Source organism: Drosophila melanogaster, chromosome 2L (assembly GCF_000001215.4).
Source record: "Drosophila melanogaster chromosome 2L".
NCBI lineage: Eukaryota > Metazoa > Arthropoda > Insecta > Diptera > Drosophilidae > Drosophila > Drosophila melanogaster.
In genome coordinates, this window is record NT_033779.5 from 3,682,366 (window position 1) to 3,695,914 (window position 13,549).

Genomic DNA, 13,549 nt, shown 5'->3' on the forward strand with positions numbered 1-13,549 from the left:
ATTTGAAAATTCTATTTTCTATATATTTGAACAGGTCCTGTGACCCATCCACTTTGAAAAGTAATTTCAAGCAAGCAATCAAGAAACTAAACCAAGCGAATTGAATAAACAAGAAACACGTTAAATTTGTGTGTATTAAAACAAAAGAAAATTGTGCATGAAATTATGAGTGAGATGGCAACTGCCGGAGGGAGGGAGACAGACGCACACAATTGTTATTCATTATTCAATTTTTGCCATAATAACAGGAGCAGTCAGAAGGAGAAGCCGCTTTTATCGTTCGCTTTGCTCTCTTTCTCGCCGCATGTGTCTGTCTCTTTCTCCACCTACCCCCACACAGTACAGAGAGAAAAAGTTTATACAGCCATATTTTATTGGTAATGTGCTTATGGCATAAATATTGTATTAAGTAACTGGTGGGCGTCACCACCAAAAAACGAGGAAGACTGCCAAAGTTCCGACCTCGCTGTGGAGGGTTGTGGGTGCTCTCTTTTTTTTCTGGGCTGGATGGGTGTCGGTGGAGTCCTCCCTTTTCGGGGGTTGGATTGTGCGCAATTTATTGTTTGCCCAGCAAAAATACGGGAGCAGGAGCAGGAGCAAGAGCACACTGGGGAAGTCTGGGGAAACATGGCGGCTGGCAGAGAGAAAGCTGTAGAGGATGGGGTGTTCGCCTGGAGGGCAAAGTATGCTGAAATTGTTTTATCTGCGTTATGATTACAACAATGTAGCCAAAATGCCAACTTTTGCACAATGTCTAATTTGAATTTTGATTAGGAAACTTACTTGCACTCACACACACACACACACAGCACATAGAGAGTGATTTCCATTCAAGATGGCGCCCGAGCAGGAGGAAATCCCATTAGAGGGCGCTCTAAGCTGGGGAATCAACGCAAACCGGAACTAAAAGCAAACGAAACGAACGGGAAGTAAGGAAAATTGCTGAGAAAGGGAGGCGAAAATGGGGGGTACAAAAAGGAAGCACGCGCGCATAAGCAAGCAATCCAAAAGGATGTGTCTAAGGATGCCAAGGCATTGTCTTGATTGAGCCTCATTAGAGCAAGTCGGCCATGTGTTCCATGTGTGTGAGTGTGTGTGAGGTGCCCCGCCCACCGGGAAAACTCCACCGTTATCGCCGCCATCCACCGCCCAATTTAGGCGCTGATTACGGGCCAAATTTGTTTTGTCTTTCTGGGGAAAATTGAAAATTTGATTTTGTTTGTTTACGTCTTAGATTGGCCGGAGAGACAAAGGGAAACGCAAACATTTTCATTTTTCGGGGTGGCGCTGCCATAGCAAATTGTTAAAGTTTCTGAGGTGGAAAATTTCATCTGTATGCGGGGAAAGTTTTTCAATTTTCCATTGGCTGCCACGGCAGTCAACGAGGCAGCCAACTCGCCCCGTGGCATAAATAATAATAATAGACATGTGGCCATATCATGGCAATTTGCTCCGAAACTTTCTCAATTTCATTCGAGTTTTCAATTTTGCCAACCCGCAGGTCTGGTTCCAGAACCGCAGGGCCAAGTGGCGCAAGGCGGAGCGCCTCAAGGACGAGCAGCGGAAGCGGGAAAATGGAGAGAGCAGCAGCTCCCTGGATAAGGTAAGTAAATTGCATTACAAGATGGCAACGGACTCCTTTAAATTAAGCAATGAATATTTACATATTTAAATTATCGCTTCTCTGCCACTTCAGCTGCACGACTCCCGTGAATCCTCGCCAGACATAACGGGTGAAATAGACGATGACATGGATGACTTGCCGCCTCGTCAGAGGTCGCACAGTCCGCTGGCCAACGGACAAATGGAGCAGCAGCACTCGCACTCGCATTCCCACTCCCATTCCCGCAGTCCTGGCGGCGGCATGCACCTGGACTCCAGCGACAACGAGCGCCCGTTGTCCTCCAACCAGTTGACCGCCACTCCGCACTCTGCCTCCCAGTCGCTGGGCTCCATCAGTGCCGGATCCCCCTCCCCATCGGGCATGCACAGGGAACGGGAGCACACACCTCTGGTCGGAGGCGGTGGTCAGGGACCGAGCAGCCCCTCAAACTCGCGGAACACCGACTCCCCCATCGAGGTGGGCGGACCAATGTCCCTGACTACGGGCTCCAGGATGGCGGCCTCCTCCAACAATTCGGCCTCATCCACGCCCACGCCCACCACCCCACATGCCCCCCAGATGCCGCACTCTTCGGCGGCTGCGGCTGCCGCTTTTGGAAGCCACATCTTTGGCAACTTTGGAGGTGGCAGCAATGCCAGCGATAGGTGAGTCGATTTACTAAATGCATATTATTATACTTTTTTAAGTGCACTGATTTAAATACTAGTAAAACAAGCTTAGAAATCTCATTTAGCATTGAGATTGCCTAATTGCACAATTGCAGCCAATAAAAACGAATCAAAGCATCCGGCGAAAATCAATTCGAAGCACTAACATCCAAGTCATTTATCTTCTGATTCGCCCTTATGCCGAAGGATACCATCAGGATATCCATCTAGCATATCCCACATATGGCTGAGACAATGGCGGGAGTTCCGCCAATGATTAGATACTGGGCGCCCTCGGGATTGCACGTGTCGGCCATATCGATGATGACCGTCATCATTAGCGGGTGGTCGGCGACCAAATGGGGTGGGATTCCCTCCATGGGACGGGTGCACTCGGAGGAGGAGACTGCTCTCTTAATGTTTCCGCTGGCGCACACGACATCCGCTGACCGGAAGTGCGCCAATGGAATTTAAACGTTTTCCATCCAAAACATTAAGTAGAACGCCTTCCGCTGCGCACGCCTGTTCAATAACCCGTGAGTCGGGAAAATCCAACGGGAAAAAGACAGAAAGTCGAGAATAAAGAGATAAGCGCCACAGGAGTCTGTAGCATAAATGCACTGGGCGAAAAACTCGTTGCAAAACGAAATGAATTGTATGTTATATATTCGGGTTCTTAAAGTTATGCTTGTTAAAAAGCCTTCTGAAATATTCCTCCATTTTAAGAGGGTTGTTCAAGCTTTGAATACAATTATTAATTTTTTGGTGCCTTTAGTAAGTCTTTTCGCTGAGTGCAAGTCGTGCAGAGTGGCGAAAAACAAGGGATCGGGAGTCAAGAATCGCATTGTCCACCCGGCCAAGCATCTAATGTCATTACAGCTCTCATTGCGGTCATTGTCTGGCTGGCTCGCCAAGCCACCCACTCGCCCACCCCCTTAATCAATTGCTAATTTAGTCATCGTCGCCAAAAGAAAACCAATGGGGATTAGACAGAGAGGCAAGCGAAAGGAGAGAGCGAGATGGCTGCATGGGCATCGCCCACTTGGGGGTGACATTTTGTCGCAATTTCTCGTTTTGCCGGATTTTTATAAATGTTTGCCAGGGGTTGAAAAGCAGTTTGTTTTCACTTCTCCTTTATTTTTTTTCTGGCAGTTGTTTTTGTCGCAGCTTGATGACAAAACGCGACACTTGCCATCAATTTTATTGTTTGTTTGTCTAATTCTTCGGTAAGTGGAGGCTTAATGACACGCAGGCAATTAGCAGATCGTTGGGTTTATAATCGTTTACATTGGCCGAAAAGGAGAGGGATCATCGAGTAAGGGTGCTGAAACGGATATAACCAGGGGTTGAATCTATTGCCACTACAGAAGCTTAATAGTTGGCTTACCAAGTAATAAGTTTGGATAGTTATACTTACCAAATAGGGTATCTTAAAAAAAACTAACTATATATATACAATAAATATTAGAAAGCTCATCTTCCATCTTTTTAGCCTTTTCATACTTTTAACTTATAAAAAACTGAGATATATTATAACTACATTATTCTAAGTGTTCTGGATAATAATCTTTATGATGCTCTCATATCTAGCTGCATATTTTTTCCTTCATTTCCAATTCTAAAGATTATTAACTCCGTTATTCTATTCGCTTTTAGCTATTCAAATCTAAAATTCAAAAATGCCCGGCCACAAGGCCATAAAAAGCTACTTGAAAATTAAATTGGGCGTAAACGAGGGTGTTTTGTTTGTCGTTTGAGTTTTTCTGCGGAGAGTCTAACCATATGCCACCAGCCCGAAAACGCACAAAAGGCGGTGGCTTGGGTTAGCTTCTTTTTTTGCGAGACTTCCCCTCAAATTATTTTCCTCTATCGGTGGGCGGTCTCATCAGACGGCAAAGAGGCCATGGGTGGGCAGAACAAAAACAAAAAAAAAAACCGGGAATAAAAAGTATTGGCTCACATGTCAACGCGCTCGAACAACAAACATTACACCACAATAAAAAGAACAGGATCCGGTGTGGAGGACCAAGGACAACCCACTGAGAAGGGGCACGCGTTGCGATTCCGATTCCGATTGCTGAATCATTTCACCCGACTCCCCCTGTGAATCCCTGCTGTTTGTGCTGCTGTAACGGTTGACCAAATCAATTCCCAATCTCGAGCACTCCAAACTTGTGACATCTCGCCTGTGATATTGTTATTCAAATGCCCCCGAACCGGATGTCCTTGCCATCCATCAGCACAAACGAATATCTCGATCTGAAGTGAAGCGTATCATCGCAAGCATTTATCATCACATTAGACAGGCACTCGATGGCGTTTTTCTTTGGTTCTCGCATATTTTATGCAAATGGGGCAATCACAAAAACTAAATAAATAATTACTTAGCACTAATCCGCACTTGTTTCAGTTGACCAAGGTCGTCGACGGTGACGTAAGAGTAGACTCTTGAAGTTCGATACATATTTGGCGAAAAACAGGTTTATACACGGCCACTCAAGGGAACCAAAAACACAAAAAAAATTATACAAATTATGCAACGACTCAAAAACACTTAAATGCAGTTTTTATTGTAACGCTGTACTTAAACTGCGTTGTCAAAAAAATATGCGGCAAAAATAAGCCAAGTAGTTGGCATTTATCAAAATGTTTAAATACAGGTATTAAATATGTACGAAATCCATCGAAATATAATTACCCATAAAAGGAGTCCTCAAACCAAACGCATAATCATTCGCTGGAATAAGTTTCCAGTTAAAAATGTTAATTGAATACCCGCTAGCAGCCCCAAATCTCTGAACTCCACTCCACTTTATTCACCCCCGCCACAAATTCTTTATGCACAAATAACTAAATATGTTCATGTAGCTCGGTCGTGGGAATCTACCCCGAAAATTCGCATAGAGATGGCCCCAAATTATGTGTACCCACTTATAGTATATATAAATATCTACCCACATTTCAGGTGAAATTCAGGTGTGCGGATACAACGACCGCTTACGCTGCGCGCACGAATGCGAATGCTTGAATAATAAATTAAGCAAATATTTTAATATTCATCATGCAATTAAAATAAGCTGCCTTCGTGCTTCCAAACTTTTCGGGCAGCCTAATATAATAAGCATTATGTGGAGCCGCGAGGGGGGTGGGGGTGATGTTCCAAAAAGTTTCGTGGAAAAAGATACACTTTGCGGAAATTAAGTTTGCCTTGTCGGCCAGAAGCGGGAAAGCTAAGCCCGTCTAGGTGTTGATTGCTTGAGTTTAATTTGTTAGAATTGCGTAAAGCATTAAAATATGTTTGCCCGACTAATTACACACACACACATACACACACGGGAGCCAGGCAAAAAAGGGTTGAATTTTCCATGTGCATGTCGAGTCGTGAAAACTTTATCCTTCGTTAAATGCAATCTGCGAAAAGTGCGAAAATTTTAAGAAAAACTTCTGCGGCAACTCAAGGTGGAAGCTGAGCTGGAGCCCCCAAGATTGACATTGACATAGCCCCCACATTCACCCCATATCACCAGACTTTTTCCCCATATCTCTTTGCTGGCCGGAGGAAAAGTTATGTACTAACTAACGAGCTCAACGACAACACTCGAGCTTGTGAATGTCTTAATTAGAGAGAGAGAGAGGGAAATGTGGGGGGGTTGGGGGTGGGTTCTATGAGTATAGCAATTAAGGCGGCGGCAGTTGTTGAGTGGGCGTGGGACACGGCAAAGCCACCCATTCTCAGCTCGATGCACTGGGAAAAATATTATGTAAAATATAATTGTAATAGTCAATCAGCAAGTATTTTCAAACACTAACAACTAAGGATTTGCAATTTTAAATATGTAATTATGAATAAATAAATATTCATCTGTAATAAGTATGTATGTATATCTTGCAGTGCAGCAAAGTCGCCTATAGCAATTAGCATATTTTAGCTAGTCCCCAAAAAAAGCAGAGCGAAAGAGAGAGGCTTATCTGGCAAAGAGAGATGGGGCTGCCAGGGTTAAAAGGGGGCGGCAACGTGGGGGGAAAAAGGACAGAGCTATTCTAGAACGAAGCCCCGAGCTTCAGACTCTCGGGTCCATCCAGCATCCAACATCCAGCATCTGCTGGATGTGCACATGCAAAATTTAATTACGACCAAAGGATGAGTGCTTAATTATACGCAAACATTTAAGTTTACTGCTTTTTTCGCAACTAGAGAGGGTTGGGGCCAAAAGGGGGTTAGGGGGCGGTGCTGTCTACGCCCGAGTGTTTGCCTTCGTTGTTTTTCCTATGGCTGCTATTTGAGCTTTCTCATCTGGACTTTTGCTTTTTGGCTCCGAGCTTAATTAGGTGCCAAGGGGCAAGTGGGGAAAATGCATATGCGTGTGTTGACTTTCCAATAAAACGGATATTTCTTCCAAAAACTCCATTTGTTACTTTAGAAATATTATAGCTATTTTGAGCTTTTGAGTTTGTTTTAATCAGCAGAACATAAACTTAAACTTAACTTGTGCTTAGGTTCCAATCTCAAAGAGCGCTATATTTGTGCCTTTTTTGAAGTTCTAACTCAAAATGAAAACAAAAATTGAAAATTGACAAAACCATCATTGTGGAACACAGCAAAAAATTCAATTATCTCATTGAAAATTCCGTTTCAAGCGGCCAAGCGTTTTGCGTTTTTCCAACTGCCGAAAAAAGCAAGGCCAGTGGAAACGAGAAAAACTCGACAAAAATCACGACAAACTGTGGGTGGCTAAGGGAAAGTCAGAAACATGAGAAGCTTAGGAAAATGGAGGGGAAAACTGTTATGGCAGGAGGACAAATGAAAAGTGAAATGCGAAGAGAATTAAAAGCGACAGTGGCCGCGACGTTTGTGGTCCGTTTCTCTCGGTGGTTGCGGTCGCCATTCGCGAGGTCTGCCTGTCATTTTCCGCGCTGGAAAATCCTCGTAAGTCCTCCAACTCGATTAGCATTTCCACAGATTTGTTATGACCACAGAGCAGCCCCATCTTTTTTTTTTGCAGGAATTATCAAATTTTAGACACTTTTCCCTCGGCTGCCGCAGCCCTAATGTAAATTTGAACAAATGGAAATTGCATTTTTTTTCACTTACTGAAATTTCGCTCTCGTTGATTAAACGCAATTATTTCTAATAAAAATGTATGTACATATATTTTGTTCCATAATTTTATTAATGGAGATTATGCGAGTCATAGGAATTTACCAGTTCCACAAACGTTGTCTCACTTATCAATTAAAATTTTTAAATTGCATTAAATGCTTTTTATTGTTTGGCTGGGGTGTATGTGTGTCTGTTTCGTTTTTTTATTCATTCCCATTTGCCTTGACATGCGACTAAGCGTAATATTTCATTCAATTAAAACGATCACAAAAATGACAACTGGGTGTTGATTATGCCCCCGCCCCCGCCCACGCTCATACAAAATATTTGGGTTCATTAATAATAATGCAATTACGCATAAAAATGTTTTAATTTATTTCAATTAAGCGTTAATTAAAACTGTGTTTGCTGTTTTTGTTTGCCTTGTGTGCTGTGTGGTGTTTTATTTACAGTTTTTATATATTATATTTACGCCTTTGATCTCCGCAAATAAACTGCGGAAGGGTGTTCAAATGGTTCCAAGTTTTCAAAAGCTATGTTATATCATTTTTAATAACTTGTTTCTCTTATTTATTTACTTGCAGCAACTGCGGCTTTCGTCCCGTTCTGAGTGAGCAGAGCGCCGTGGCAGCTGCGGCGGCGGCAGCAGCGGCCCAGCGGAGCGCCAACCACCCACCGCTTTTCCTGCCACCCCACTTGGCCGCCCAGTTTACCCATCAGCCGCTTTTCCCGGGCCTGAAAGGTGAGTCTGGCCAATCGATCAGTGGCAAAGTCAATCCGAATCACTTCAGTCTAATCAAATTAGACGGAGTGTAAGGAGATACATCAAAATCAAATCTGCTGGCTTGACAAAATGTTAATTTAATAAAACATTGCGTAGTACAACGTGAATTTAGGACAAGATAAATAGAATTGAAAATCAGCTAATCCAATTAAAGGCATTTGAGTGCGATTAATAAAATTAATTTTTTTTCAATAATCAATCTGTAGTAACCATTAATAATACTTGCATTCGAGACACTCTTGCTAATTTAATTCTTGAAAGAGAAAATTCTACTTAGTCTGAAGTAAATAATATATAAATTTCTTCTTTTTTTTAGGCGTCTCTCCATTCCAGAGCCTGTGCTCATGCTGCTCCCTGAAGCCCCCGCCGCCACCGGGCTCATCGGTGGTGGCTCCACTGAGCATTCCGGTCAGCAGCAGCTCGGCGGCCAGTTCGCCGGAATCGCCAAAGTCCTCCGGCCAGGGATCCGTTCATGATCCGCGGTCCAATTCGGTGGCCGAACTGCGGCGGAAGGCGCAGGAGCATTCGGCGGCACTTTTGCAATCGCTGCACGCGGCAGCTGCTGCAGGCTTGGCTTTTCCGGGCCTCCACTTGCCACCCCTGTCCTTCGCCCACCATCCGGCCTTGGGGCAGCATGTGGTCAATCACAACAATAACAACACGATGAGAATGAAGCACGAGGCTCAGGACATGACCATGAATGGTCTGGGCCCCGGCTCAGGATCTGGTTCGGGATCAGGTTCGGCAGGAGGCGGCACATCATCGGCCGCTCTTTTGGATCTGGCCGAATCGGCAGTTGCATATCAGCAGCAGCAACATGCCACATTGTCGCCACCAACCACGCCCACGCAGCAATCATCCGGGGGCGTGGCAGCAACGGAGGGCTCTCCAGGATCAGGAGCGATTGCAGGATCGGGTTCATTGAATGGAAACGTGGTGCTGACCAAAATGGAATAAACAATAGTTGGCCGAGGAAAAAACGAACAGAGTGTGCAATGAAAAGGCTGGGTATTTTATTTTTCAGATTTATAAATTTGTACAAACTTCAGGCCATCTTATTTCCACGCCATTTTCTTTGGTCTCCAAACAAAGTCCGAGAAAATCTTTAAAATGAAATACCCAAACCAGCGCGTTTGTAACAATAAACAATGAAAACATTTTAAAGTTTAATAGTAGAATAAGCTCTAGCCTAACTTTAATTGAACCAAGTAAACACAAAAGGAAAAAAAAATTTATGAAAAAAAAACAATTAAACAGATGCACTCGAATAAAATCTTAGGTACGTTAGAATGATAATTAGCTGTTGTTTGTTTGTGGCAGTTAGATTGCGAAAAGATAACCCCCGATTGAACCCAACATAATCAGCAACAGCCGAGGACAACTCCAATGATTAACAATATTAATTAACACGCAAATGCATATGAACATATATACAAAATCTAATGCAATATATATACATACCTATAAACTACAGCATATAGATATAGCTAACGACGAATCGAACACATATAGCCTAGCCTATGACACTGAATCGAAAACTAAGTATAGTAACCGCCAAACCAATATTAATAAATATTAAACGAGTTCATAAAGAAAACAATAAAGATGATCACATTAGGATAACAAAACCGAACTTCCAACTTTATTCACAACCAAATGGGCACTTATATTTTGCATTTTTCTTCGCACTCCAACTTTTTGTGGAATAGATTATTGTTTCCGTGGCAGCCGGAGTAATTGAAGGTGAAGCACTCGTTCGTATCTGGGCGATAGGTCCACATGGGTTGCAGGGAACGGCAAGTACCCTTGACGCCAAACTCCTCGCCACAGATTGCTGCAAGTTCAAATTGAAGCACCATTTTTAGCACAACACAGCGAGACCATTCTGTACCTCATGCTAGTAAAGCCTAGTAGCTATAAATTTGATCGCTTTCTCCGTTATTACTTACGGTTTTTCAAAGTCGCAAATGCTGATGCCACAAGACAGCAGATGAGTGCAAAAACGACTAGGTATTTCATATTGATTTTGCTTGGGCTTGCTTTACTGAAATCTCAAACCGAACTGTTGACCGATCCGAGATGTTGGTCGTTTTATATACTATAGGCACAAACCGGATCGGTTATCAATCGACGAGGGTCAGGTCTCTTGAGCACTGACAAAAACAACAAACCTTGATATTGTTGAGTATGGTTTTTATTTTGTTTGCCATTTTGCGAAACCAGATTGCCGACTGTTTGTTTTGGCTTTTAAGTTACAAGATTGTTTTGTTTTAGGCTGTGGGTTTTGCCCAAGATGTGAAGATGTGATTTCGTATTTCTTTAGTCCTTGCAGGCCTTTTCGCATTCACTCTTGGTAGAGAACTGATTGGAGTTTCCACCGCAGCCACCGAAAATGAACTCGGTGCAGGCGTTTTTGGAGGCATCATAGGTCCAGGCCGGCATAAAAGCCATGCAGGCAGCTCCATCCTGCGCCATGCCCACCATCGAAGAGGGCTGCTGGCACATCTCTACACGATCGGGAATCATCCATAGTTTAGCACGGTCTGGAGCAATCATATTCCTACTCACCCGGCTTGGCATGCACCCATAAACGACTGCCGGACAGACTCAGCAAAAAGGCGATGGCGACAAAGCCGATATACTTCATTTTCGACAAAACTTCAGTTGAACTATGGTGGGCCAGACTTTGTCTCGCCAGCGTTTTATAGAGGTGTACATATACGCAGAAATCGGGAAGAATATGGCTATGGCTTATCTTGCATGTCCGCCAGCCTTATATAGAAAGTAGGCAGATAGCTAAGAACTGGCACATACATGTAAGTGCAGATGTTAGTCTTGTAAATCTATTTGTACATTAAATAGTGAAGCATTATGTACTTCGGGCTAGATTAAAAAATCAAGCTTAGATTGTGCCTTCCCCTCGTTTCAGAAAGTTTCTTGCTCTTAAATGATGATTTGTAAGGCTAACTAAATGTTTCTTGTGTTTCGTACGCATACATTCAGATCATAGATACAGATATCTTCGTAGAGATATTACTCCACGCACTTATTTATACACTCTTCCTGGGATTCAAATGAATTTTCGTTGCCCTGACATCCGCCGTAGATAAAATTAAAGCATACGTTATATTGAGCATCATAAGACCAGCGAGAAAACAATGCCAAGCAATTACCATTAGCGGCAGCGGGTAATCCACAGATTTCTACAAACATAAAACATTAAATAGTTAAATTGGGACGATCAACTATGAAACAAGGTAATTTAAGTTTACCATTTTTCAGAGCCAAAGAATTGCTTGCAAGAGCGATGAAAACAAAAAGAAGAATCAGCAGCTTCATGGCGAAAGATATTGGGAACCTTTAACTGACTTAGTCAACAAAACTTTGAAGCCTAAGCGAACCGCGTCGCGTATTTTATACTCATATTCATATCGCATACAGTTTTCCGTTAAGTGTGAACAATTTAGGATTTCACAGTCATATTAATGAGGTCGAGAGGTCTTTTAAAATCTTAAAAATAGAAAACACCCAATACAGATTGGAATCATACAATCTTTATTCTAAAGATATTTTAGAAAAGATATTACTCCACGGACTTAGTTATACACTCTTCTTTGGATTTAAATGAATTTTCATTGCCTTGACATCCTCCGTAGATAAAGATAACGCATTTGTTCTTTTTGGAATCATAGGTCCAGAGCTTGAAATATGCCAAGCACTTGCCACTATCGACTTTTGGTAATCCACAAATTTCTGCAAACATCAAATTGTTTAGATGGGGAGTTAAGCTGTCATATGAAAAAATATGAGCTTACCACTTTTTTAGAGCCCAGGAATTGTTTGCAAGGGCCTAAGAACATTGAATATTTTGAAACAAGCAAGTAAAGATTTATGTATTCAAGGTTTTTTAATAATTATTCCTGCCTGGCTTACATCTTTACTTATATGTAAGCACAATTTAAGAAATATAATGTATTCCAATCGAGTTTGCACTTTTTATGGCATTTCTCTAGGGTATTGAAACTATTATCATTTCCAAAACAGCCGCCGTATTCAAATTTCTGGCAAACATTTATGTGTGGATAGTAACTGAACTTTTCAAAACTTCCAGCGCACTTAATGAAATCATTGCCATTTACTGCAGGCGGTTGTCCACAGATAGCTAATGAAAATGATCATATTACACAAAAATTGTATTACATTTTATTACCTAAACTCACGATCTTTGAGACACAAGCCAACTGTTTCCAGTGCCAGCAGCAAACAGCCAAGAACCACTAGCCTCATTTGAACTTGAGTTTCGAAAACAACGTCTTTACGAGTCCGTAGATCAAGTAATGCCTCTCGGGAATGCAAAATGGAAATGTTTGTGCGGACTTTCAAAATTTTGAATCTTATACAATGTATGTACCAAGTCTGTGAGTCTCAGATCAGATTGTGCTAGCTAATCAAAAAAGTAGCTGCGCCAAATCAAGTACATGACCATGCCAAACTGAAATACAAAAGCTTTCAATTTTTGATTCACGTAATTTTATTGCAAACACTTGTCTTCACAGATTTCCCTCGAATTAAATCTATTGTTATTGCCTCCGCAGCCTCCGTAGATAAATTTGACGCACTCGTTTCGATCGGCGTCGTAGGACCAACTGGGTATATAGGCCTCACAGGATATTCTGCCATCTCCGTTTAGGGAATGGGGTAGACCACAGATTGCTGGAAAAATTTCAGATTACAAACCAATTTGAGTTATGAACAGTTAGGAACCAACCATTTTTCAGGGCCAAGGCGTTGGCCACAAAAGCGACAAACACGAAAACCAAAATCAACAGTTTCATAGTTCAGAGATATTCAAAACCTTTAGCTGATTGCGATGAGAGCAAACTGAACTGCTGAACGGCTAAAGTAGCTTAATTTATAGCCACGACATTGCATTGACTCTCCGCTAATCAGCGATCCCATTAAACACTGTGATTGTACGACAAACAAATTAAGCTCACATATGACTGGGAAATCTCCACAAAAATTCGCACCGATCTATGTAAATATTTTTGCCGCATTGTGTTTACATTCGTCGGCTTCCCAGAAACGACTTTGTTTACTGGCCGCCTGAAAGGGAAAGCCCATCACATTATAATTGTTGTATCATATGAAATATACAATGAGCTCAACAAGTGTTGTAATTATGGATATGTTCTCTTATCGATAGGAACAACGGGAAGTGTCATACTTACAACGGCCATGGCGAAAGCTCCGTAAAATATTTCATTTCATTTGATAGGTCCATTTCGTAAGTGTTTAAAAATTCCACTTAAATGTTTCAGTTGTTCGTTGGAACCCCTCTTTTTACTATAATATAATAAAAAAAAGACACTCAGAGAAAAATCCGTTTTCAA

The 13,549-nt window shown here is 42.2% G+C and overlaps 6 protein-coding genes and 1 pseudogene across 9 annotated transcripts in view; 1 reads left to right on the forward strand and 6 right to left on the reverse strand.

Annotated features, from left to right (window-relative positions):
- Drgx (Dorsal root ganglia homeobox) overlaps nt 1–9,749 on the forward strand; it is a 29,370-nt gene extending 19,621 nt beyond the window's left edge. The window contains exons 5-8 of one of the 2 annotated variants that reach the window (NM_001298663.1): nt 1,502–1,603; nt 1,697–2,268; nt 7,957–8,114; nt 8,473–9,749. In NM_001298663.1, the coding sequence (NP_001285592.1) occupies nt 1,502–1,603; nt 1,697–2,268; nt 7,957–8,114; nt 8,473–9,113 (1,473 nt within the window). In that variant the 3' untranslated portion in view covers nt 9,114–9,749. The remainder of the gene's footprint in view (nt 1–1,501; nt 1,604–1,696; nt 2,269–7,956; nt 8,115–8,472) is intronic. The other variant, NM_001103605.2, reaches the window with a different exon arrangement.
- Nucleotides 9,750–9,757: 8 nt separating this feature from the next.
- CG16704 (uncharacterized protein) lies at nt 9,758–10,222 on the reverse strand. Of its 2 annotated transcripts, none has more exons than NM_001298664.1 (2): nt 10,106–10,222; nt 9,758–9,990 (listed from the first exon to the last, which is right to left on the reverse strand). In NM_001298664.1, the coding sequence occupies exons 1-2, from the start codon at nt 10,173–10,175 to the stop codon at nt 9,821–9,823; spliced, it is 240 nt and encodes a 79-aa protein (NP_001285593.1). In that variant the 5' UTR covers nt 10,176–10,222; the 3' UTR covers nt 9,758–9,820. The 2 variants fall into 2 exon arrangements, with proteins under 2 accessions (NP_001285593.1, NP_608797.1); NM_134953.4 differs by having other exon boundaries at nt 9,773–9,990.
- Nucleotides 10,223–10,333: 111 nt separating this feature from the next.
- CG3513 (uncharacterized protein) lies at nt 10,334–10,817 on the reverse strand. Its single transcript, NM_134954.2, has 2 exons — nt 10,725–10,817; nt 10,334–10,663 (listed from the first exon to the last, which is right to left on the reverse strand). Exons 1-2 carry the CDS (start codon nt 10,801–10,803, stop codon nt 10,476–10,478), a joined length of 267 nt encoding a protein of 88 aa, NP_608798.1. The 5' UTR covers nt 10,804–10,817; the 3' UTR covers nt 10,334–10,475.
- A 1-nt stretch (nt 10,818) lies between these two features.
- Acp24A4 (Accessory gland protein 24A4) lies at nt 10,819–11,540 on the reverse strand. 2 transcript variants are annotated; one of them, NM_001258928.2, is made up of 2 exons: nt 11,429–11,540; nt 10,819–11,359 (listed from the first exon to the last, which is right to left on the reverse strand). In NM_001258928.2, exons 1-2 carry the CDS (start codon nt 11,493–11,495, stop codon nt 11,190–11,192), a joined length of 237 nt encoding a protein of 78 aa, NP_001245857.1. In that variant the 5' UTR covers nt 11,496–11,540; the 3' UTR covers nt 10,819–11,189. The 2 variants fall into 2 exon arrangements, with proteins under 2 accessions (NP_001245857.1, NP_001036330.1); NM_001042865.1 differs by having other exon boundaries at nt 11,114–11,359; nt 11,429–11,524.
- Nucleotides 11,541–11,739: 199 nt separating this feature from the next.
- On the reverse strand, nt 11,740–12,053 carry CR43364 (annotated as a pseudogene).
- A 12-nt stretch (nt 12,054–12,065) lies between these two features.
- Nucleotides 12,066–12,655, reverse strand: CG43165 (uncharacterized protein). Its single transcript, NM_001258929.2, has 2 exons — nt 12,377–12,655; nt 12,066–12,318 (listed from the first exon to the last, which is right to left on the reverse strand). The coding sequence occupies exons 1-2, from the start codon at nt 12,441–12,443 to the stop codon at nt 12,098–12,100; spliced, it is 288 nt and encodes a 95-aa protein (NP_001245858.1). The 5' UTR covers nt 12,444–12,655; the 3' UTR covers nt 12,066–12,097.
- An 11-nt stretch (nt 12,656–12,666) lies between these two features.
- CG16713 (uncharacterized protein) lies at nt 12,667–13,046 on the reverse strand. The gene is made up of 2 exons (NM_134955.3): nt 12,925–13,046; nt 12,667–12,869 (listed from the first exon to the last, which is right to left on the reverse strand). The coding sequence occupies exons 1-2, from the start codon at nt 12,989–12,991 to the stop codon at nt 12,688–12,690; spliced, it is 249 nt and encodes an 82-aa protein (NP_608799.1). The 5' UTR covers nt 12,992–13,046; the 3' UTR covers nt 12,667–12,687.
- Between the last annotated feature and the right edge of the window lie 503 nt (nt 13,047–13,549).

Bases quoted from the DNA above. Each gene is read 5' to 3' on its own strand.
- CG16713 (NM_134955.3), bottom strand. From the start codon at position 12,991: ATGAAACTGTTGATTTTGGTTTTCGTGTTTGTCGCTTTTGTGGCCAAC. The intron at 12,870-12,924 runs GTTGGTTCCTAA...AAATTTTTCCAG, and splicing joins CGCCTTGGCCCTGAAAAATG to CAATCTGTGGTCTACCCCAT.
- CG43165 (NM_001258929.2), bottom strand. From the start codon at position 12,443: ATGAGGCTAGTGGTTCTTGGCTGTTTGCTGCTGGCACTGGAAACAGTT. The intron at 12,319-12,376 runs GTGAGTTTAGGT...CATTTTCATTAG, and splicing joins TGGCTTGTGTCTCAAAGATC to CTATCTGTGGACAACCGCCT.
- CG3513 (NM_134954.2), bottom strand. From the start codon at position 10,803: ATGAAGTATATCGGCTTTGTCGCCATCGCCTTTTTGCTGAGTCTGTCC. The intron at 10,664-10,724 runs GTGAGTAGGAAT...CCGATCGTGTAG, and splicing joins ATGGGTGCATGCCAAGCCGG to AGATGTGCCAGCAGCCCTCT.
- Acp24A4 (NM_001258928.2), bottom strand. From the start codon at position 11,495: ATGAAGCTGCTGATTCTTCTTTTTGTTTTCATCGCTCTTGCAAGCAAT. The intron at 11,360-11,428 runs GTAAACTTAAAT...TTATGTTTGTAG, and splicing joins TTCTTTGGCTCTGAAAAATG to AAATCTGTGGATTACCCGCT.
- CG16704 (NM_001298664.1), bottom strand. From the start codon at position 10,175: ATGAAATACCTAGTCGTTTTTGCACTCATCTGCTGTCTTGTGGCATCA. The intron at 9,991-10,105 runs GTAAGTAATAAC...TTGAACTTGCAG, and splicing joins ATTTGCGACTTTGAAAAACC to CAATCTGTGGCGAGGAGTTT.